The sequence below is a fragment of the Nasonia vitripennis genome, chromosome 1, assembly GCF_009193385.2.
Source record: "Nasonia vitripennis strain AsymCx chromosome 1, Nvit_psr_1.1, whole genome shotgun sequence".
Taxonomy (NCBI): Eukaryota; Metazoa; Arthropoda; class Insecta; order Hymenoptera; family Pteromalidae; genus Nasonia; species Nasonia vitripennis.
This window is the reverse complement of record NC_045757.1, coordinates 16168216-16188979: the sequence shown is the minus strand read 5'-3', so window position 1 is coordinate 16188979 and position 20764 is coordinate 16168216. Positions and strand designations below refer to the sequence as shown.

The window sequence follows — 20764 nt, the reverse complement described above, 5'->3', positions numbered from 1 at the left end:
TCTTTTTTTCAAGGGTCTGCGGGTGATTATGATTCCGCATTGTTGCGATCGATTTTTCGGGGAATTTTCCCTTATCGAAGCAGTATACCTATGCTTTGCGGATGTTTAGCGAATCCTTATCTGATTGGATTGACAGTCGGTAAGATCGGTCGCGACGAGCGCGAATATGAATATCCGCGGAGGGATCCTGGATCCTGCTCCAAAATGAAAAAACGATAATAAATACTTATAAGCAGAAAAGATCAAATCCCATAGAATTTTCCAGAACGGTTATAACGATAACAAAAGTCATCTTCTGGAATAGCTCACGCGTGAATATCGCGAAGCTGCAATTCTCGTAATTTATTCGATTTCCAGTATACCGTATTCCAGATAGGCCGATGAATTTCCCGTCCAATCGGAGCATCGGCTTAGCAGAATCTAACCTATGCCTTATTGTGTGTCCCTGAACCCTGAAGACGGCAAAAGCTCGGAAGAGCCCAGAGAAGCCGAAGACTGATACTTATATTATAAGCGTACACTGCTGCGCGAGACATACGTATAATTAAAAGGCTACGCGCAACTGCACTACGCTGAAACGCGAGGAACGAGCTCGACGTGTAATTTTCCAGGATCGTCGTCGCAATGAGCAACGCGCACTCGACTTTTCCGCATACGAGTTGACAGTTCTTGCGAGTGTCGTGCACCTGCAGTCCTCCGAGGATACATTGCTTTTTATCTTCAATCGCGAGGAGCACCTAGTAGTATCTAAGAGTCGGTCAGCTGCTGCTGGCTGTGCTGCATCTGTAAATATAGGAGAGGAGGCTGAAAGGGCTACACGTCACATTCCAGGCAGTTCTCTCGATTGTTGGCCTGACTTTGTTGATATTAATACCTATAATTATATGCTTAGATGCGTTAGCACTTTTTCGGTGTCGATATAAGTATACTTATTAAAGATTTGAAAGATGGCTGCAAGCACAGATGTTTACGATGATCTTTATTTGTGAGTATAGAAATGATTTTTGAGTTGCTGACTAAGCTGGCTAAGCTGTTATGAATGAAAATTTGAATGCTTCCTTATTCACTTTCAGATATGCCACTCCAGACAAATTTTACATAGAACCTGTGAGAACAAAAATCTTACTTGTTATAGATAGGACAAGTCATCAGATTTATACTCAAGGTAACATTTTTTTGCAGAGTAATGGTCCAGTTGGAAAGCTAGTGGCCACTTCCATCGCTTATTTGTTTTATTTTTTCAGTTTCAAATCCTAGTCAAATTCCTCAGACTGCTAGTCGCAGGAAAATATGGGGTATTATAGGAATCGTTCGGCTGTTAGCTTGCCCTTACTTAATAGTTATAGACGATGCACAAAAAGTTGGTACCTTAGCAAATCAAGACATTTTCAAAATTGTTTCTACCTTTATAATACCCTACACAAGATCAATGACCCATTTGGATGAAAAGCAGATTCGCAACAACAATACCTATTTGGAAATGATAAAGTCTGTGTTGAGTACACCTCATTTTTACTTTAGTTATGCGTATGATCTAAGCTGTACAATGCAAAGGCTTCATAACACACCACCAGATTTCCTTCAGGTGAGATAATTTCTATTTATATAAGAGTATCTAAGGCTGAAAAGGTATACATTTTCTTATTTCAATTTTTTCAAAATGTTCTTTACAGATGCCACTACATGAGAGGGCAGATTCTAGGTTCATATGGAATTCATATTTGCTACAACCTCTTGCAGCAAGACCAGAACATCATAAATTCTGTCTTCCAATCATACATGGCTGTATCCTTTTAATATTTATTTTAAAAATAATCATTTGATTTCAAAAACATTGTTTATGAACAATTTTTCTTAATGATTAAAGTATAGTTGTTTCTTTGAACACTATTGTGGTCAATGGAACTCCATTCAATTGGGGTATAATATCTAGACGCTCAATTCATAGAGCTGGTACAAGACTTTTTTCTCGTGGTATTGATAGTAATGGAAATGTTTCAAACTTTGTTGAAACAGAACAAATTCTAGAAGTGAACGGTAGTAAGAGTTCATTTGTTCAAACTCGTGGTTCAATTCCTCTATTTTGGCAACAAGCTCCCAATTTAAAATATAAGCCAAAACCACAGATAATGCCAAATGAAAATCATTTAGTAGCTTCTGCCAGACATTTTGAGAGTCAAATATTCCATTATGGGAAACAAATTATAGTCAATTTGGTAAAATATTTTTAATTATTGTTGGATTGTAAAATTTTAAGTTTGCTTATTACTATGTTGTCATTTGTAGATTGATCAGAAAGGTGCAGAGGCAACTTTGGAAAGGTCATACAGGGAAATTGTGCAAGAATTGAAGAATCAGAACATAAGATATGAAGCATTTGATTTTCATGCAGAATGTCGAAAAATGCAATGGCATAGACTGGATATACTAATGGCTCGTCTTGCTCCTGATCAAGAGCAAATGGGTTACTTTTTGTTAACAAGAGATGGAGTATTAGTATCTGTTCAAGATGGCATTTTTAGGACAAATTGCATTGACTGTTTAGATAGAACAAACGTAGTACAGAGTATGTTGGCCAAGAGGGTACTTTCAGATGCTTTGTCCAAATTGGAAATTTTAAGGAATGTAGATGAGCATCCTTCAGTTGAATTTTTATTCAAACAGGTAATAAGAAAAACGTTTGTTTCATTCCTAAAAAGCAAAATATCAATGGTTGTTAATTTTCAAATACTCATACAAATATTTTCGGTATCACAAGGTTTGGGCTGACAATGCTGATGTCATTAGTACTCAGTACTCTGGAACTAGTGCTTTGAAGACAGATTTCACAAGAACAGGCAAGCGAACTAAGATGGGAGCTATGAGAGATGGCATGAATTCTCTTACTAGATATTACAAAAATAATTTTGCTGATGGTTTCCGACAGGTAACAGGAAAATGGATGATCATTGAATAATAATATAATAATATTTTGAGCAGGTTAAAGTCACACTAATAAAAATTAATTTTAGGATTCTATAAATCTATTTTTGGGAAGATACATGGTACAGGAAGGTGAATGTTTAACCGTTTCATGTCCATTAGAATCTGAAAGAAACTGGAGATACGCAACATTCCCACTAATTCTCTTGGTGGCTTCTGCAATGCTAGCTGCTCAAATGATTTTGCCTACGAGGTATACAACAGAAATCCTACTTTACATGCTGTTTTGGGCAGCAATGGTGGCTGGCACTTTCACGACAATTGTTCACCATGGCAAGCAATATGTTGACAAGCCTAAGCTATTGTAATATTAGAGGTAAATCTAATGCATCCAAATTATGTTAAATATATATTTTATTTAAATATATACCTTAAAGAAAAATTGTATTATTATCATTATTATTATTATTGTAAAAATGTGCAAGTCTCGATTAAAAATATTTGAAAATTTTAACAATTCATAGCTGTATATTACTTCATAGCTGTATATTACACTTCATTATCAAACGAAACTCAGAGAAAAAGGCTAACGCATGCCTGGATACATGATTACATGTGTGTAAATTACAAGCTTGTATTATTTAACAAATGCTCCAAAACTTTAAGCTTACTGAATTATCAGTTTTTCACTGTTTTAAATTAAAATGTTGTTCAAGACAGCATGCACGCACAATTGTTCACAAAATTGATTTCCTATGCACGAAAGTCATTGTGTGGTGGGAGGAGATCCACCAGTGTCAAACTGGCTTTTATTTCGTAGAAGATAAGAGGCCAAATAATTGATTGGATCTGGTGGCCTTTCCTTAGCCAAGCTGGAGAGTGCCTGTAGTAGAATAGGCACCACTGTTTGGTCTAGATACTGCCTGGCTGGCAGAGACTGCACCTCTACCCTGGTCTTCTTTGGTGGAGCACTTGCCAGATCTGCGTCCTTATCCATGATTATTGATTTCTAGAATAGAATAAAATAAGAAAATAATTACTTGCGGATCGTGAAAAGGAATTAGCTGCGGTAAAAGTCAGACGTCAGGTTTATAGGTTAGCTTACTTGTGTGGCATCCGGCAGAACATTTGTTATGGACGCTGCCGAGATAGTTTCGCTTCTATCGTCCGCCGTGGTCTCTAGTGAAAAGTAAAAAATGAACGCAGAGCTTTTAGTGAAAGTTATTATAGGCAATAGAAGAGAAAGTTGGAAGCATTCGTATACGAAAACATACCACCAGTTGACGCCATTACGTAAACAAAACTTTTGGTAATGCCGCAGCCCTCGGAAAGAGGACAGATTCTGCAGTGACACGGCTGTCACTTAATTTTGAGAGAGGTTGCACCACAATGGAGTGAAAATTGCGATACTGAAATGGAAAAATATAGATAAGACTTTACGTAGATATATATGTGCGTACACTTATATGCAGCTGCGTATATTATATATATTCAGGCTAATTTCATCAACTCAATTAGAATCGCGAAATATCGGAAATATAAGTATAAAGTTTTAGAACGAACGGTCTTTACGGGAGGACAATCAAAATTCAAAAGTGCTGAAATTGGGATACCTGATGTTTTGAAATTAGAGGATCATATATGTATACATATAAGTATATATGTATAAAAGAAAAGAATCGGGTTTATATGATATATGATATGATAATGATAAATTTTGAGAGATTTAACAACGACAGTACAATTAATTAATATTTATCATGTACGTATGCGCAAAGCTTCATTATTTGCGATAATCAAAAAGCTAATTATTATTTAAGAGTTCTATTAACTTTGCGTGCGCGCGTCAACTATATACTGGTTATTTTACATATATACCTACATATATGTAACAGTTTTGTCGAACAGCTGAGTCTAAGTTCTTTAATTTAAAAAAAATCGTTGAAAATGCCCATCCCTTTCAAAAGTTATGCAAAATTTTTAACAAATTCACAAAATTAAGACTTTTTTTACACCATAAGAAAGTACGTTCACCTATTGTAATAAACATATAAGGCTATTACGAAATTTTGATATCTTTTACTATATATGAAATGTAATTTTTATTAATTGTTAGAGATATCTATTGTAAGTACACTTATTTTTTATATGCTAATCTGAATTTTTGAATTTGGGACCAATTCAACCATCGCTTGAAGTTAATACATCTGGTATAAGCAATCGTGGCTAATTTCACATGAAAACACTTGAATCATACAGAGTGCATAATAAATATATACATATATAGTGCATCCACAAGCATAACCTAAAATTATAAACAATGTGGATGTAGCGAATCTTTTTAGTTGACAATGTTAGTCATTTGGTTTGACTATTTCTTTGCAAAAGTCACCTATAAAAAATAATAGTTGTGCTATTATTAGAAATACACGGAACAAAATTTGCGCTTCGAATTTGCAATATGTAGGAGAATATTTTACGATAAGAAACCAATTTTCTTATTTTTGGTTCGGTTATAGACAATAAAGCCCATTTTAACTTTCCTACTTATTTAAATGTTGTATGAGAAATAAATGATCGTCAACAATGCCGGTCTTTCAAGAATCATGTGCAGAAGTATGTATTTTATTCTCTTCCTTAGCAAATGATTATTAGAGCAAATTTTTTATTAAAATGTTTGTTATTAGCAAATACAAGCTCAAACTATAATCATCATCCATCCTGGCTCCAAGAATCTACGTATGGGAAGAGCCTCTGACGTGAATCCGAATACAATTTTAAATGCAGTTGCTAGAAAACGCCGTCCAAATGGGTTATCCTATCAGGACTCATTCTTACCTCCTTTGGTTCCACGTACAAAAGAACTCACACAGGCAATGGAAGAGTCTCGACTACAAGTTTCCCACACTCTTCAGTCCTGCCTACAGTCGGATGGTAGAAGAAGATATGCTACACCCCCACAGCAGATAGCAGCATTTAATCGTAGATCGAACCCTGAAGTCTTGTCACCTAGTGTTAGTGATTGGGTAAAAAGAGAAGAAGATGCTATTATAGGAGATGACATCCTAACATTGAATCCCGAAGATGGGTACAATATACATTTTCCATATAAAAGAGGAGAGTTAAACATACATTCTGGTCCTGGAGGCAGCTTGCGTTCAGTCCTGGCTGACTTGAAAGCTATCTGGGAATATGTTTTGACCAAAAAAATGGATATACCCTTGCGTGATTTGAAGCACTATAGAGCAGTACTAATAATTCCAGACATTTATAACAGATTATATTTGAAGGAATTGACAACTCTACTCTTATGTGACATGGGTTTTGGAGGATGTTTTTTGTTACAGGTTTGTAATTTGAACTCTTACTATAATAATGTTGATAAATAAGCCACTGATTTTGAAAATATTTCAGGATCACGTAGCCGCAACTTTTGGAGCAGGCTTGGGTTATGCTTGTGTTGTAGATGTAGGCGAAGAAAAGACGTCGGTATCTTGCGTCGAGGACGGTATATCGCACAGGAACACACGAGTTCGCATGGACTATGGTGGTGGCGACATTACACAGACTTTCTTCTGGTTATTGCAAAAATCAGCCTTTCCATATAAAAACTGCGACCCGGCGAATCGCCTTGACGCTATGCTGCTGGATCAGCTTAAAAAGGACTTTTGCCATGTTGACTTGAATGTCTGTGGTTCGCAGGAGAAAACATTTAGTGTAAAAAAGCCCAGGCAGCCGACCGAGAATTATACCATACAGGTCGGTAATTTGGAATTGAAAGTATGTAAAAAAATCGTAAATTATTGATTGTTTGATTTTCTCGTTTTAGGTAGGAGATGAGTGTCTAATTGCTCCACTGAGCCTCTTTCAGCCAGAGCTTTTTAGAGTGACTGGAGCTCACAGTGTTCACATTCAAAAACGTTCAATGGGGGATTCAGAAGATCCCCATGACGAGAACTATCTGAGAGAGACAAGTGTAAGTACATATCAAGTTTTATGTTAACATTTATTACACTTTGCTAAAAGTTTATTTACCGTTTTAGCGAAGAGGTATGAAGGAAAATCTGGAGCAAACTCTAGAAATGCAAGAGGAAACCGCGATACCGGCTACCCCAGGTGAGGAAGAAGTAGTGGTTGACAACGTGGATTCAGCTCCGATTTCTCTGAACAATCGGGAACTCGATGCGCCAAGAGATTTCGTTGTTGGCCCCCAGCAACTTCTTGGTCTGGATCACGCCGTACTCCAGAGCATTGATAGATGTCGTAAGTATTATTGAAAAATTTCAAGTAATTGTTTGTGGACGGCTATTGATTTTCTGAAATCTTGTTACAGCTACGGACGACTTAAAACGTAAAATGTACAGTTGTATACTTGTTGTTGGTTCGGGAATGAAGTTCCAAGGTATAGGCATGTGGCTTCATAATCGGATATCGCTTCAAATACCGTACATGTATCGGGCAGGTAAGATTTTCAATTACTTCGATACCTGTAAAATTTATGCAACAGGAAGTGATATTTTTGTTTTTCAGAGCAAATGGATGTCATAACTCTCCCAAAAGAAATCGATCCGGGCATGACGTCTTGGAAAGGCGCGGCGATTCTGAGTTGTTTAGAGTCCGCGCAGGAACTTTGGATCGGTCGTCAGGAATGGGAGCACGCTGGTGTTAGAGTTCTAAGAGAAAGGGCACCTTTTATGTGGTGATGAATGCAGTTCAAAAGGTTTTAAATGAAATTGATTTTTGTTCAATTAATTTATAGTTGAAAATGTATATTACAAAATTTTTATACAGATTTCTGATTATATTTCTTATTATTAAGAATATGTATATAAATAAATCTATAATCCATTATTATTTTTAATGGTATCTACAAAAATATAATTATCAACAGAATTCTGTCTATATAACCGCATAAAGTATACTTACAAACATTACAAATTTATAAGCTTGATTTTGGTACCATCATTAGGATGAAATTGAATGATAGCAGCTTCATGTAAAAAGTTGACGAAATCTAGAACATTAGGTGTAACATCAATATACAGGTCATCTCCACCCTTGCTCAATGCTCTTGTAAGAACCTACAAACCATTATTATTTGTTTCATTAATAACTTTTCATCATGATTTTTTATTGTATAATGAATAAAGTTATTAGTATTACGTCCAAAAACTTACGCATAGTAGTTCTTGAAAACCAACATTGCCTGGAAATAAGGCTTCTACAACTGTAGCCTATAAAATGCAGATAATAGTTTATTTTCATGTTCTACTTTCTATTTTCAGTAGTCAAAATTTTAATACTTACCAAATCTTTTTTAACTTCTTGGAATAGACGTTTGGTCACAACCATTTCAGCCTCATAATTAGTTGTTTCACTGTCTGCTGCATTTAAAGATGTCTCTTCAATTTGTTCGAAAGCCGATTTTTTCTTTTCCATACTGCAGGTATACATTGAATTGAAGTTTATTATGTTATATGTTGCCATACATTTAAAAAAATTGTAGAAGATTTATCATAGTATGAAATAAAATTTACTCACTAAGCAATATCAGTTTCTAGGTCTGCTATTTCTTCATCCGTGATCTTATCGAGTTCTTCCATTGCATACACTTCGTCTTCCAATTCCTTTAAAGCATCAGCGTAAAAATCAGGTGTATTTGGAACAGGAAGATTTTGTGGTTGCTCAAGAGCAACAAATTTTCTCATTGATTGCACAAACCGAAATCTTTTCAGACGGATTTCTTCAGCTGGTGTATTGGGCTCTAATTTTCTCACTTCGTTATTCTTAATAATATCAATCATCTTCTTGATTTTTTGCTCTCTTTTGTGTTTCAAGTCTTTCAAATGGTCATAAGTATCCTCCAAAGTAAATTCTACTGAATTCATATCAACGTCATCTTCATCGTTTGAAGCCATTATAATAAATAAATGAAATTCATTGGACAAGTTGTTAACAATAAAGTAAGTTGAACTAACTAAACAATTAATCCTAGATCATCATTTCGACTGACGGTTTTTTGGCGGGAGACAATTGCTTTGACACATATATTTGTCGCATGGAAGATGCGAAAATTAACACATTAAATACAAGCGCGTAGTTTTCGAATCACTTTGAATGTATTTATCAATTTTATTCTCTTGCTTCAACTTTTTTAACAAGAAAATAACACATTTGTCAGATTTGTGTCAGTCAGATCCAACTCAAACAAATTCTCCGATTGTTTACGTATTACGTTATACGGAGAGGCCGCTGCGACCATTTTTAAATATTCGTCGCCATTATTATTTTTTTGAAGATGGCTCTATATAAGTTCGCGCAATAATTTGAATGATAATGACAAAATATTTATGTTCAGTTAAGTATAATAACAAATATTCGATAAAGACTCTTAGATTATGAAGTAAGTATTTACACAACATACTTCTGCAATCAAAATATTTGCATAAATACTGGCAAATTGCCCCTCATTTTTAATAATTGCGTTATAATATGTCAACTCATATGGTTTCGAGTCACCTGACGAGTTAAGATATAGGCGGCGCGGCGCGCACGTGCGTTTCTTTCGCCACGGCAGTGTTTTTACGTGATGTTACGAAGACGATTGGACTTTCGAGTTTCGGCAATTGGTATAAATCACGATAGGAAATAAATAATTATCGGCAAACGTCATGCTTTCGCGAGGCCTGCACTTTGGTCTGCGCTTTTCGTCGCGTCGGGTAGTAACACAGATTACATCCAGAAATGCGGCCTCAGGTAAATATTGTAGTAATATTACGATTTAGGTTAGGTTTCAAGTACTGCTGTCTGCTTACAAGTAGTAGTTTATCGATGTTTTTAACTGTTGATTGAATGTCGGCTTTAGACAAATTAATTTTTTTTATGTAAAAAGTACTTGGAATCATAATTGCAATTTAAAATCTCTTAACTCAGTGATTTATTAAATTACTTTTTAGAACCTGCATATGACAAAGACCCAGCTCCTTATTTTTTTAATGAAGAAATTCAAACAATTCTCAAAACTGTAACTCGTCCATCAACTGAAAAAGTCTTTAGAAGACAATTGAATAGTGAAAACCTTGTGGAACCCGAATACAAGTTTATGACTGATCAAGAGTTGGAAGATGCAAGGCGTCAAGCTAATCAGCTAATGTGGGAGCGCTTGCAAATGCCTCCTGTTGTGAAGGTCCGAGAAGAAGATGGTCGTGTTTTATCAAAAGATCCAGCTTTGCAAGGATTCTCTGATGCAAAATTTGTTGTCACAGACATTACATTTGGTATAAGCAACAAAGACAGAATAATTGCTGTTAGGGAACTTGATGGAACTCTGAGAAAGGCATTTAACCATGAAAAAGATCGCTTGAATCAAGTTTACTTTCCTATCCCAGGTCGCGAAGTATTCATGCCAAAGATGTTTCAAGAAGAATACCTGCAGGTAATTCAATCAATCATTAATTTATATAATCACAATCATGAATAAATAAAATCGTACTCTGAATTTAAAACAAAAATCTAAAATGTAAACTTTTTTACAGGCTGTGCTGGATAGAAAAGATTATGAATTTATATTAAATCGAGCTTGCATTCAATTTGAACCAGATAGTGAGGATTTTCACAGGGTTACAAGAGTTACATACGATTGTATTTATGACAAAATGCACTTTGATCATTTAAGGTCAACTAGACACTTTGGTCCAATGGTATTCTATTTGGCTTGGAACAAAAAAATAGATAATCTGCTAATTGAGAACATACAAACAGAACGAATCGAAGATGCTGCCTTGGTAATAAAATTGTACTATAAACTAAATCCAAGTGAGAAAGCTATCAAAGAAGAGGATAATGTTAAGTTAATACAGCATTTCATAGACACTGAAGCAGGTAGCAAAGGAAAGTTAATTCGCGCTCTTCAAACGCATTTGGAGATAGAAGCAGAACGAAGAAAAATTAGAGAAAACGTAGAAAAACATATTGCAGAAACAAAAAGCAGTGATGAGGAAATAAAAACTTAAGTGAGATAAGAAAATGTATTCTTTTTTTACTTGAACTCTTTATTTTCTTTAGCATTAAGCATCGTTATCAAATAATGTTATTCATTTGTTTTAATAAAATTTTAATTTAGAGTTGCATCATTGTCTAGCACAGAATTGTACATTCTGAAAAAATCAGTTTGTTTTCGACCAATGCTTGATAAACTATAAAATGCTTGGTGCATTGTATGCACAAATTTTCATAGATATCATTGATGAATAGTGAAAAAATAAAACAAAGTTCTTGAAAAAACTACTTTAAAAAATAATATTTAATTCTACCTCTGCGTAAAGTAGATTAAAACTGAGACTATTCAGACCACACATATTTGACTATACACTTGAGTATTTTTAATCTTTCAGTGAAACCGATTAAATTGCTGAACCAAGATAATATTTGGTTTCCCTAATTTATAATAAAACTGCATACACAAAAGTTTCTCATTAACACACGCCTGATGACTGATGTGCGTTGAAAAACCGGCGAACCCAATCTCCCAAGCGCGTTTTTATCGCGGCAAGCGAGTCTTGGAAATCGCCCGAAATACCTTTTCCTACTTAAAGTTCTGCCCCGATATATCATGCATGTTACAGATAAGGAGCTGGGATTCCGATAAAGTCCGCACTTCCGTCTTGTATACCCAACGCGCCGTCGCAATTTTTTCACACTTCATAAATTTCGTACACAAAATTCGCAACTCTCCCTCTTGCTAAAGTCTCACCATCCCGGACTTTGATCTTTTCTCCGGCGGCTACATTTCACTCGGATGAGACGTCGACAGGGTAAAAGTGTTTTTTCCCCTTGATCTCTCGTCTCCACATTACTCCGGGTGAGTTCTTATACGCCGCGCGACAAAGCCATCCGAATGGACGCGTGTAGCCTGTGTAATACCTCTACGGCGATCAATTTTCATTTTTTGTCTGTACATGTATTAAACAGCTCCATACAGGGCATGTGTGTGAGCTATATACGCTCGGGATCTATAGCGAATTCGTGCCGTAACCATCGGGGCGCGTCTTACCTATTCCGGATTCATCTACTTAGGCGTCATGAATTTCACTTTGCGTTTTTTTGCCCATATACCTGCCTAATAAACTCACTTAAATTTTTCAATACTCACCTAATTGCAGTATATTACAACTTTTACAAGTATTACCCAAACGAAAAAATGCGAAAAATTTTTTGCCCGAAGTCGAATTGCAATTTCCATACAGCGCCATTGATATTTTTTTCGAAGGCTTTCCCCTGGCAAACGAAAAAAAACAACGAACATTTTCGAAAACTATTTCCAGCCCTGTGTACAACCCCTCGCAAAGGCTCTCCCCTCTTTCGTCGATCTCTCCCTCCCGGGTGGGGGGGGGGCGGTCGGGGGGCGAGCGAAGCAACAAGTTGGGTAGGGGCTCGACGAGAGATAGCAACGGCTGCGCGGCGGCGGCGCGTATAAGCTCTCAGGCTCGCTCTCGGCGTTCCGTAGTCTCGCTGAAACTACGTCCGGCGCCGGTCGGCTGATGTCTGCAGAGCCCGCTATATACGCGTGAGTTCGAAGACCCGCTCGCACTTCCTCTCGCATCAGGATATCTAAACTTGTACTTTGTGTTCGCAAACACGCGCGAGCCCGCGCGGGGATTTCTTGACGCGTCTTCCGAGAATTTCACCAAAACATACCGAGAGAGAGAGAGAGGCGAGAACTGAGGCTGTGGACGCGGAGGCGTCAGCTCTGTTCGAGCCGCAGCACGTGTGCATACACGCGGTAATACGAGAGAGTGCATTATAGTCGGGATGATAGTTCGCAGGCCATCGCGCGTATATAGTTTATTAGGTGTATGTACAGTGCGCGGATAACGCGGCGAAAAGAAAAACAATAGAATCGAGCGACGCTGCTCGCGTTATATCGCGGAGTAAACGCAGAGACTGCATATAGGCGAAAAAAATTGGCTCGAGCTAGGAGCCAAGTGCATCTGTCTCGACGATAAAGGATGCAGCCAAGCGGCGATATTATTGTTATTGCTGCCGTCGTTCCCTCTGTTATTAGCGCAGCCACGTACCGCAGTGCCAACTGCTGCAGGCTGCCGCAGTGATTCGTCCTCGGTCCTGTCGCCGGAGGTGGCCGCGCTGATGATATGGCGTTTCCGTGTTTGCGAAAAAACAAGGACGACTGCTACTGCAACTTAATCTTCTTCGCCCGGACGACCGGCGCTGCCTGCAGCGGCGGCCGATGACCAGCTGCCTTGGAGACACTTCGCGGAAGGGACTGTATGTACTTCTAGGTATTCCGAAGCTCGGGGGACTGCGGTTAAAGCTTGAATTGCACGACTACTGGCCTGCGGTTATATCTCTGTTATCGAAGATTTTTCGGGAAACTCAGTGGCGAGATGGTGAGTTCTATTGTTTACTGAATTCGTTTGCGTTTCTCTTCATTCTATATTTACAGCGTTAAAAATACCATATTGTTTTCCTCGCTCGTGCACTCGTGTGTATGCGAATTTCGAACTGAAGAAAAGTGTGCCTATGCTTATATCTCTGCACCGAGGTCGCACTTTTCAAGTTCAACGAGTCATGTGTAACATTGATGATTAATAATTCTACGATCACGATATAAACTTTTTGTTTTGTTCACACATCTCACAGACGGTGCATTCGCGCGAGCAACGACTGCTATAAAGCAGATTGCAAAAGATACCCGACGAGGTTGAGTTAAATAACAATAGCGCCATTCGCATATTTTTAGATTGCACGCTTTCAGAGAGCCCGATCGCGCACGAGAGAACTCCATCGGATCCAGTATAGTATGTATAGAGCTATAAATATAATATCGAGCCGATCGATTTTCAAAGTTCTACATCCGTCGCGAGTTTGCTTCCTCCGACGTATGCATTTTTAACATTTCGGAGATTGAATAGCCAGTTTTACTCCGAAACTAGCTGTTATAACAAACGTTATAACGTTATAACGACTAGTGAAAATACACAGATGTGTCGCGTAAAATCTTTCAAAAATGTTCTTAAAAGTGGAAGGAATGCGCAATAATTAAATTATTTCATTTCATGAAGGCCAAAGTTGATATATGTTGGAAATTAGACTATCACTGAAAGCTTATTTCTATATTGTGCAAAACTTTCGCCATCCTGAAATAAACTAAAATTTTATCAGCAATAAGAATATTTCTTACAAATCTCTTGGATCCTTTTTCAACGCACGATTCTATACCTGATGCGGAAGACAATATATTGTTATCAAATAATCTGTAAAAATCACAATCCAATATTAGCCATGAAGTATATTGATTTTATCGCAATATACGGTATGCCCCTTCCCAATCGCGCAAGGCAAAGACACCAACAATTTCGCTTTATATAATACCGTATATTTTATATGAGTGCTGTATAAATAATAGGGTTAAATCTTTCTGAGAAAGACATTATTTTTGGCGAACAATCTATATACTTATTTTCAATCATATATTTCTACAAATACATTATATACTAATCCACTTTTGTCAACTATTTCTGTACGCGAAGCACGTGAAGCTTTGTTTAATAAATACATCATTCGCTTGAAAAAATTGTTCCTCCCAGCTCATTAGCTAAAGTGTATACGCATTTGCGAAACAATGCAAATGTATCTGCGACGATTAATTACCGCTCGTGCAATTAAGCATCAATGCATTTCAAAAATTACACGTGGATACACACGACGATGTGCGTCGTCGCCGATGATATTAACTGGCACCGCGGCAGTGACTAATAAAATGCTATACTATCCGGATATGATTCGATAAATAACGCGAGATAAAAGCAGAACAAATCGAACTACTCGTCAATGGCCCGGTGATCGATTAATTGCATTAAGCTTATACTCCCCGTTGGAAATTCCCTCGCTAATACTTATAGTCAATGGTGGTCCGCGCGAGATAAAGCCGCCAGAAAATAAAGGAAACAAACGTACACGCAAGGAACTGATAAATCGATCGCAATGATCTCGAGCTCTCTTATACACACACACACACACACACATACACATGTATCTAATCTAAAGCCAATGAGCTCTTATCTTTTCTCTCGAGCAGAGGTTTCTCGTACGCTCACAGGCTCGGACGACTTGCGCCTTTTTTTCGTGAGAAACGCTAGGTAAATAATACGCGCTCGATGTGCAGTGCTATAGCTGTGCTGACGGACGATGATTTTTCTTTATCTAATAACACGCTGCCGGCGGTGGGTTGCGGGCGGATGAAAAGTGCAAACTCGACTTTTGCGCTTTTTTTCTCGCTGATGTTTATGTGACGGCTTCAGCTCTAATTGAAGATTGACATATTGCTTGAAGGACTTTTTGTTTTGAGGTAAACGTTTACTACGGTAGAGCCTGAGACTCGAATATTGGTATAACTACATGAAAAAAAAAAAAAAAAAGGTTGGTAACAGTAACAAAGTACACCAAAAGTACAATAAAAAAAGATTGGTAAGTTACCTGCTTTTTTGGTAACATTCATTAAATTATTGGTAAGGTTAACCAGAAATATAGTTGGTGCGTATTTTGCCAAGCGCTTTGTTACTGTTACCAACCATTTTTTTTACGGAAATAGAATTACGAGTTTACGCGCATGTAATATGCGTTGGAGTCGGTGTTTATGCGCGCGGTACGCAGCGCACAGTACACACAGATCTCGATGAATATGAAACAGAGAGCCTTGATAAAACTTTTCCGAAACGCCTTGCGCCGCTTTTCATTTAATCAAGGCGAATAAATAATAATAATAAAAAAATCATTGCGCAACTAACTCTCGCGCGTGTATTTGGATAACTCTTTATACGCGCATATCTAGCTATATGGCTTTTCAATCAGGGAACACACAGTACGAAGGTCGTCATTGAGAGCCGCCTCGCTGCCTTAGCTTAGAGCAAACATTTATTTTTGCTCTTATAGTAAAAGAATGCAGTAGTGTCTGCGCGCGTATCGTCGTTGCGCGAAAAAATAGTTGTTTCGTTATTTAATTTTCGATGTGTATCGTTAAGGATATGAGTTTATAAGTGCACTTTTTTATAAAAATTCTTCCAGACAAAACCTTCAGGCAAAACAATCGGCGTTAAAAACGTCGAAGCAACTTTTCTCAGTGCGCCAGAGCTTATTTTATGTATGTATCTATATCGGCTGTATAAGCTACTCCAATAGCTTATTAATTAAGAAGACAATCACGGCTTATCGGCTCAGCCGTTCAGCGTTTTATGCGTGTATATATACTAAACTATCGGCGATAAGATCCTTTCCAGCGATAACTTCGAATCGCCACTGTTGATTGTTGTTTTCGCGAAAAATGTGCCGCGTAACGGTGCTCCCTTTTTCTCAAGTTCGCGGAATCTCGAAGCGCGAAAAAGTCTAGATAGGCTACGATTGTCACAATCGAACCTCGATCTGTAGATCTGTAGGGTAGTAGTAACGCTATTAGATAACGCGTAGATTTCGATTGAAGTTTTAGTTTTTGCCGCTGTGTAGAAATTTTAATGATTACTATCGATTAATACAGAGAGCCGTATAACAGTGATTGATTCGATACTTCTTTTCGTTATTACGGACATAAATTATCACTCAATTGATTTATTGCTATACCTGTAACACGCACAGGTATATTATCTCACACATTTTATTACAAAATAGATTATATATCTCTTGACCTGGATTTCGCATTTCACAGAATTCTCACTCGCGGCGACGAAAAGGTTTTCCATAGGTGCAGGTTTTGAAAAACTTTGTATGAAGTAAATTTCAATTATGGAAAACCGGGACAAACGAGACCTTCCATCGATTCGAAACATTTCTTACCTGTCTGTTTTTTGTTTGCTGTTAAAGCTGTCTACGTGTAACGGGCACGCGAGAACAATGGGTGAAAAGTTCGTTGGGTGACGCGAATTCGAGTACACGACTACACTTCGAAGAGAGCGATGAAATCCAATTGGGGAGGTGCGCTCTTGCGCATAACGTTTCCCGAGCGTAGACGGGATTTAATTCCGTCTTTTTCGGGAATTTGCTACTTTTTCATTGGCTCTCTTTTATCACAATTACAGTTGTTGAGATATATCCATATGGCGCGCGCAATATTTTATCCAATTTATGTTACGCAGCGAGACTAATATTGTTACTTTAACATTTTTTTCTCAGTGGAATAAAGCAATAGATGAAATTTCGATGTTTTTGAAAATCACGACTTTGCGTTGTAATATAAGTAATGAGCAATTGATCACGAGCCATCAGATATATCTGGTCGTCATGGCGTTCAGTGCAGGCGTAAACGATATTCTGCTGCGTAAAACTTTATTACTGTACAAACAGCAGTATAGTTTATATAGTAAATTCCTATATATATATTATTATAGAGTGTATTGAAACCATCCCTTGTTGTTTCAAAGCAGCCTGCTTTGTTTTGCGCCTCTGAATTTAATTTTAACTCTCGCATAATTAGAATTATACTTCCCTAAAGAGCGTACATTCTGAATTCGTTGATTTGTAGTATTTAGTACGTAGATAACATCGATTAATCATTGAAAATCCGACCATTCTCTGTACAATAATTAAATATTCCTCTTCGCATAAACTTGATTACATAAACGTACACATTTACACTGTGTATTATGTACAACATCTGCTGTGACGGAAGAATGGGCGTACACGAGGAGAGAGAAGAGGCAGGGAAGTTCGGTGTCACTGTATTTATTATCCCAAAATATCGAAGCTCCGCTCGCTTGGAGAGTCGCCGGTGGTCTGCCCAAAGCTCGTCCGTGACACTGCACAAAACTCGCAGCGCGCAGAGCACAAAAAATTGATTGAACCTGCGAGACGGATTCCCATTGAGCCCCCCCCCCTCCCTTCTCCAGCTGACTGATGCAGCATCTCGAATAAAAAGCTTCAAAGCAAGACTGCCGAATAAACATTCCTTCTCTTCCATAGCGAGAGAGCTTAACGAAACCGGCGTCGCTCTTTCATTTTCAATCTCGCTTCTGACCTCATCGCTCGTTGCGCTATACCGCTGCAGCGCATGTGTAACTCTCTCGTTAACGGGAGAGCACACGTCGAGCGACCGTCGCGCGCGCACTTTTGGTTTAATGACGGCGTGTTGCGCGCGTGCAGATTAGAATTCCGCGGGGGGAGAGGGGTTGGAACGTTTATCTTCATTACCTACGTGAGCGCGGGGGGCACATCCAATTAACCGGCGCTGCACTAGTAAGCTGCTACCGCTTCCCTCGTTGGGGCTAAGTAAATTCGGCTTTCCGCCTCTCGCGCGTACTTGGAGAGCTTGTATTTGTCTTGTATACGCCGTAAGAAATCGAGACACTTTGCGTTGATTTTTCCGCACTGATGCTCATCCGAGTGTACACACGAAGCGAAATATTATATATTGAATTAAAAATCAAGTTTGTCGGCGCGTTTCGGAGGGTTAGAAAAGTCCTCTAAATGATTAACGAGCCGCCTCGGCAAAATCAAAGCTAATCTCGAGAGAGCGAGAAGAACTCGGCAAATCCCTCGGCATACTTCGCACCCTTATCAAGCCCGCACTCCAAGAGCCGGCGTATAAAACTCCGTCTACTATGTGTCTTTACCCCGACCGAAAGCCCCTGAAATCTACATAAGTTCTTACACGCTCCTCGCCCTCGCGCGCTGTACCCACTTCAATATTCATAGTCAGGCCCGATGCGCGCCTTCTCTCGCTGATAAAACAATATAGAAAAGGCAGTATAGAACTGCGCAGATAGAATACGAGAACAAAACGCGGGAAGGGGGAGGAGGGGACGCGAGAGGCGCATGAAAAATTGAAGGCGCCACCGTGGCGACGATCGTCTTCCGTGTGTGTGCGCGGTAATAGAGACAAAGTGCGGAGACGCCGCCAGTAGTACGAGTCCGGCTGCGCTACGGCGATGACGGCGCAGATGGAAGGGATACATCGGCGTATATGATTGGAGGCTTACTTTTCATTAGAGAAGTAGCCGCGCTATGACTGCTGTGTCATCGAAGCGTAAAAATTTAAGGGCTCGAAAATTCGCCTCGATCGCTATGAATATTCCGTTACTTGCGCGCCAGCAGCGAGGTACATATTATAAATTGGCCTGGAGTGTGCAGCGCATCGAGAAAATACGCGCCCTTGTACACGTACTTGCCTCCGCGCATGCATCATATAATGATCGGGTGTATAACGTTTTCGATAATAGCCATTCCTTTTACGGTTATAATGACACGGCCCAGATGCGAAAACACAAAGAGTCGCGGTATACGTATATAGAGATCATACGCGCAAGAGGAAAGGAAAAGCATAAATTTCCGAAAAATCCGCTCGCGCATATAACGTCAGCATCGTCTGTGTACCGGCGTCGAACAAGTTGAAAACTAGGCTGCGGAGCGACTGTACACACGAAACGTGTTCGCCCCGTATATGTTTCACTGTGGTATATACGTATTGCACGTAAGCATTTGCATGCGCTGCCGCCTCGGGCGGATTTTTGATCGGCCGTGGGGTAAGTTATGCGCCGCGCGCGCACGAGAGAGAGAGAGAGAGAGAGAGAGAGAGAGAGAGAGAGAGAGAGAGAGAGAGAGAGAGTAGTGGGCCACTTAGTCTCTGGACGCTGTGTATACCTACATACACATAAATATAGGCAGCGCTTCTACTGCTGCGGAGTGTGGGTTTCGTAGAAGCAAAGTGAGATGAAGTGACTCTGCGGCAGGGCTATGTCATAATGGGCTTCTCGGCCGGTGGTGATGAGGATTTTTGACGTTACTGTCGTGCGTACATCTTTGTTACTCGTCGTAACTAAACTGTATATACAGTTTGAATGAAAAATCTCGCGGCGGTGGCTTTTGAGAGAGTTATACATCTCCGACTTCTCGAATGTAAAGGTCTCCCTGACTCAGCGTTTCTGGTAATCTTTCTCTTGCGTACGCCCGCGACTCGTTGAGCTTAAATTATTCCTTTGAAAAATAGAAGAGAGCAGCGGGAAAAGTGCAGTTCCGCGGATTTGCCATCTCTCTTCCCTGTGCGAACGTAAAAATCTTGCTGCTCTCGAGGGGCGAGCACTCTGCATATAGAATAAATATGGAATCATGCTTCGGTTTAGCTTCGAGAGATGAATCATCTCGCGTGTGAACACGTAGCCTGCGCATAAGTAGAGAGCTAATCACGTGCGAGCAGGAAATTCGATTAAAAATTGATCGAGATCCAATGAACCTCGATCCTCGCCTGCATGGCCAATTTTACGCTTCATTACTCGCTCCCGAAATTCGCCTCCAACCCCTCGATCAACCGCGAAAGTACCTACTCGCCATCAACGCTATACATAGTAAAAAAACGAGAGTAGTGGACGAGAGCTGCGTCAGCAAACCCTGTTCGGACGAACGAAAAAATCGATGCCCGGTATAGAGCGGACAGGCCGTATCCGTGCCTGATGTGAGTAAAACGCGCGATAGGGGGTGTCGATGAACTTGGCCGAGCGACAAAGTTGCGTGACAACGGGTCTCCGTGGACGCTGACTGGGACGTCTCTCGGAGCTTCGTTTGGGGAATTAGCCGTAGTGGTGTGCTGGTGGATTACGCCCCGGATATGGATTGAGATGGAACAGGCCTTTGAAGTTATACGAGGGAGGCTTCCACTCCGATGGCTGCACTGCTTGTTAGGGATGTTTGCGGACGCTTTTTGCATAATGCTTTGGCTGGATCTGTGTACACGATCGAAATGGATGTGTGCGGTTGTACCGAGAGATTCGTGAGGCTTGATGATTGTATGTGTTTCAGCAAATTAACGCTTCCGTTGAGCTTCAATTAACTGTGGTTCCATAGC

General features: G+C 39.3%; 6 protein-coding genes across 14 annotated transcripts in view; 4 read left to right on the top strand and 2 right to left on the bottom strand.

Annotated features, from left to right (window-relative positions):
- Positions 1-163: 163 nt before the first annotated feature.
- On the top strand, positions 164-3364 carry LOC100122262 (phosphatidylinositide phosphatase SAC1). Its single transcript, XM_016990015.3, has 9 exons — positions 164-879; positions 932-985; positions 1074-1165; positions 1245-1585; positions 1674-1785; positions 1873-2216; positions 2287-2664; positions 2759-2926; positions 3012-3364. Exons 2-9 carry the CDS (start codon positions 948-950, stop codon positions 3288-3290), a joined length of 1752 nt encoding a protein of 583 aa, XP_016845504.1. The 5' UTR covers positions 164-879; positions 932-947; the 3' UTR covers positions 3291-3364.
- Positions 3319-4781, bottom strand: LOC100119251 (protein dpy-30 homolog). 4 transcript variants are annotated; one of them, XM_032600863.1, is made up of 4 exons: positions 4536-4781; positions 4197-4331; positions 4028-4101; positions 3319-3931 (listed from the first exon to the last, which is right to left on the bottom strand). In XM_032600863.1, the coding sequence occupies exons 2-4, from the start codon at positions 4210-4212 to the stop codon at positions 3689-3691; spliced, it is 333 nt and encodes a 110-aa protein (XP_032456754.1). In that variant the 5' UTR covers positions 4213-4331; positions 4536-4781; the 3' UTR covers positions 3319-3688. The 4 variants fall into 4 exon arrangements, with proteins under 4 accessions (XP_032456754.1, XP_001604997.1, XP_032456753.1 ...); XM_001604947.5 differs by having other exon boundaries at positions 4486-4542; XM_032600862.1 differs by having other exon boundaries at positions 4495-4540.
- Positions 4741-7798, top strand: LOC100122246 (actin-related protein 8). The gene is made up of 7 exons (XM_001605800.6): positions 4741-5538; positions 5610-6269; positions 6337-6681; positions 6752-6898; positions 6966-7185; positions 7256-7384; positions 7453-7798. The coding sequence occupies exons 1-7, from the start codon at positions 5509-5511 to the stop codon at positions 7623-7625; spliced, it is 1704 nt and encodes a 567-aa protein (XP_001605850.1). The 5' UTR covers positions 4741-5508; the 3' UTR covers positions 7626-7798.
- Positions 7666-9511, bottom strand: LOC100678768. The gene is made up of 4 exons (XM_003427373.5): positions 8464-9511; positions 8230-8362; positions 8100-8156; positions 7666-8003 (listed from the first exon to the last, which is right to left on the bottom strand). Exons 1-4 carry the CDS (start codon positions 8838-8840, stop codon positions 7854-7856), a joined length of 717 nt encoding a protein of 238 aa, XP_003427421.1. The 5' UTR covers positions 8841-9511; the 3' UTR covers positions 7666-7853.
- LOC100119211 (28S ribosomal protein S22, mitochondrial) lies at positions 9201-11208 on the top strand. 2 transcript variants are annotated; one of them, XM_032600829.1, is made up of 4 exons: positions 9235-9325; positions 9455-9678; positions 9879-10357; positions 10458-11208. In XM_032600829.1, exons 2-4 carry the CDS (start codon positions 9594-9596, stop codon positions 10932-10934), a joined length of 1041 nt encoding a protein of 346 aa, XP_032456720.1. In that variant the 5' UTR covers positions 9235-9325; positions 9455-9593; the 3' UTR covers positions 10935-11208. The 2 variants fall into 2 exon arrangements, with proteins under 2 accessions (XP_032456718.1, XP_032456720.1); XM_032600827.1 differs by having other exon boundaries at positions 9201-9678.
- Positions 11209-12409: 1201 nt separating this feature from the next.
- The window catches only part of LOC100122176 (parathyroid hormone/parathyroid hormone-related peptide receptor), a 63053-nt gene continuing 54698 nt past the window's right edge, over positions 12410-20764 (top strand). For 2 of the 5 annotated variants that reach the window (XM_032600734.1, XM_016986457.3), the window contains exon 1: positions 12410-13328. In XM_032600734.1, coding sequence (XP_032456625.1) covers positions 13326-13328 — 3 coding nt within the window. In that variant the 5' untranslated portion in view covers positions 12410-13325. The remainder of the gene's footprint in view (positions 13329-20764) is intronic. The other 3 variants (XM_016986454.3, XM_016986448.3, XR_004345044.1) reach the window with 2 other exon arrangements.

Excerpts from the sequence above, each read along its gene's own strand:
- LOC100122262 (XM_016990015.3), top strand. The coding sequence starts at position 948 with ATGGCTGCAAGCACAGATGTTTACGATGATCTTTATTT. Across the intron at positions 1,786-1,872 it reads TCTTCCAATCATACATGGCT|TTGTTTCTTTGAACACTATT; the intron begins GTATCCTTTTAA and ends ATTAAAGTATAG. Across the intron at positions 2,927-3,011 it reads TTGCTGATGGTTTCCGACAG|GATTCTATAAATCTATTTTT; the intron begins GTAACAGGAAAA and ends AATTAATTTTAG.
- LOC100119251 (XM_031926876.2), bottom strand. Across the intron at positions 3,932-4,027 it reads TTCTGCCGGATGCCACACAA|AAATCAATAATCATGGATAA; the intron begins GTAAGCTAACCT and ends ATTCTATTCTAG.
- LOC100122246 (XM_001605800.6), top strand. The coding sequence starts at position 5,509 with ATGCCGGTCTTTCAAGAATCATGTGCAGAA. Across the intron at positions 6,899-6,965 it reads ACTATCTGAGAGAGACAAGT|CGAAGAGGTATGAAGGAAAA; the intron begins GTAAGTACATAT and ends TTACCGTTTTAG. Across the intron at positions 7,186-7,255 it reads CCAGAGCATTGATAGATGTC|CTACGGACGACTTAAAACGT; the intron begins GTAAGTATTATT and ends ATCTTGTTACAG.
- LOC100678768 (XM_003427373.5), bottom strand. The coding sequence starts at position 8,840 with ATGGCTTCAAACGATGAAGATGACGTTGATATGAATTCAGTAGAATTT. Across the intron at positions 8,157-8,229 it reads AAGAAGTTAAAAAAGATTTG|GCTACAGTTGTAGAAGCCTT; the intron begins GTAAGTATTAAA and ends TGCATTTTATAG. Across the intron at positions 8,004-8,099 it reads GTTTTCAAGAACTACTATGC|GTTCTTACAAGAGCATTGAG; the intron begins GTAAGTTTTTGG and ends AATGGTTTGTAG.
- LOC100119211 (XM_032600827.1), top strand. The coding sequence starts at position 9,594 with ATGCTTTCGCGAGGCCTGCACTTTGGTCTGCGCTTTTCGTCGCGTCGG. Across the intron at positions 9,679-9,878 it reads ATCCAGAAATGCGGCCTCAG|AACCTGCATATGACAAAGAC; the intron begins GTAAATATTGTA and ends ATTACTTTTTAG. Across the intron at positions 10,358-10,457 it reads TTCAAGAAGAATACCTGCAG|GCTGTGCTGGATAGAAAAGA; the intron begins GTAATTCAATCA and ends ACTTTTTTACAG.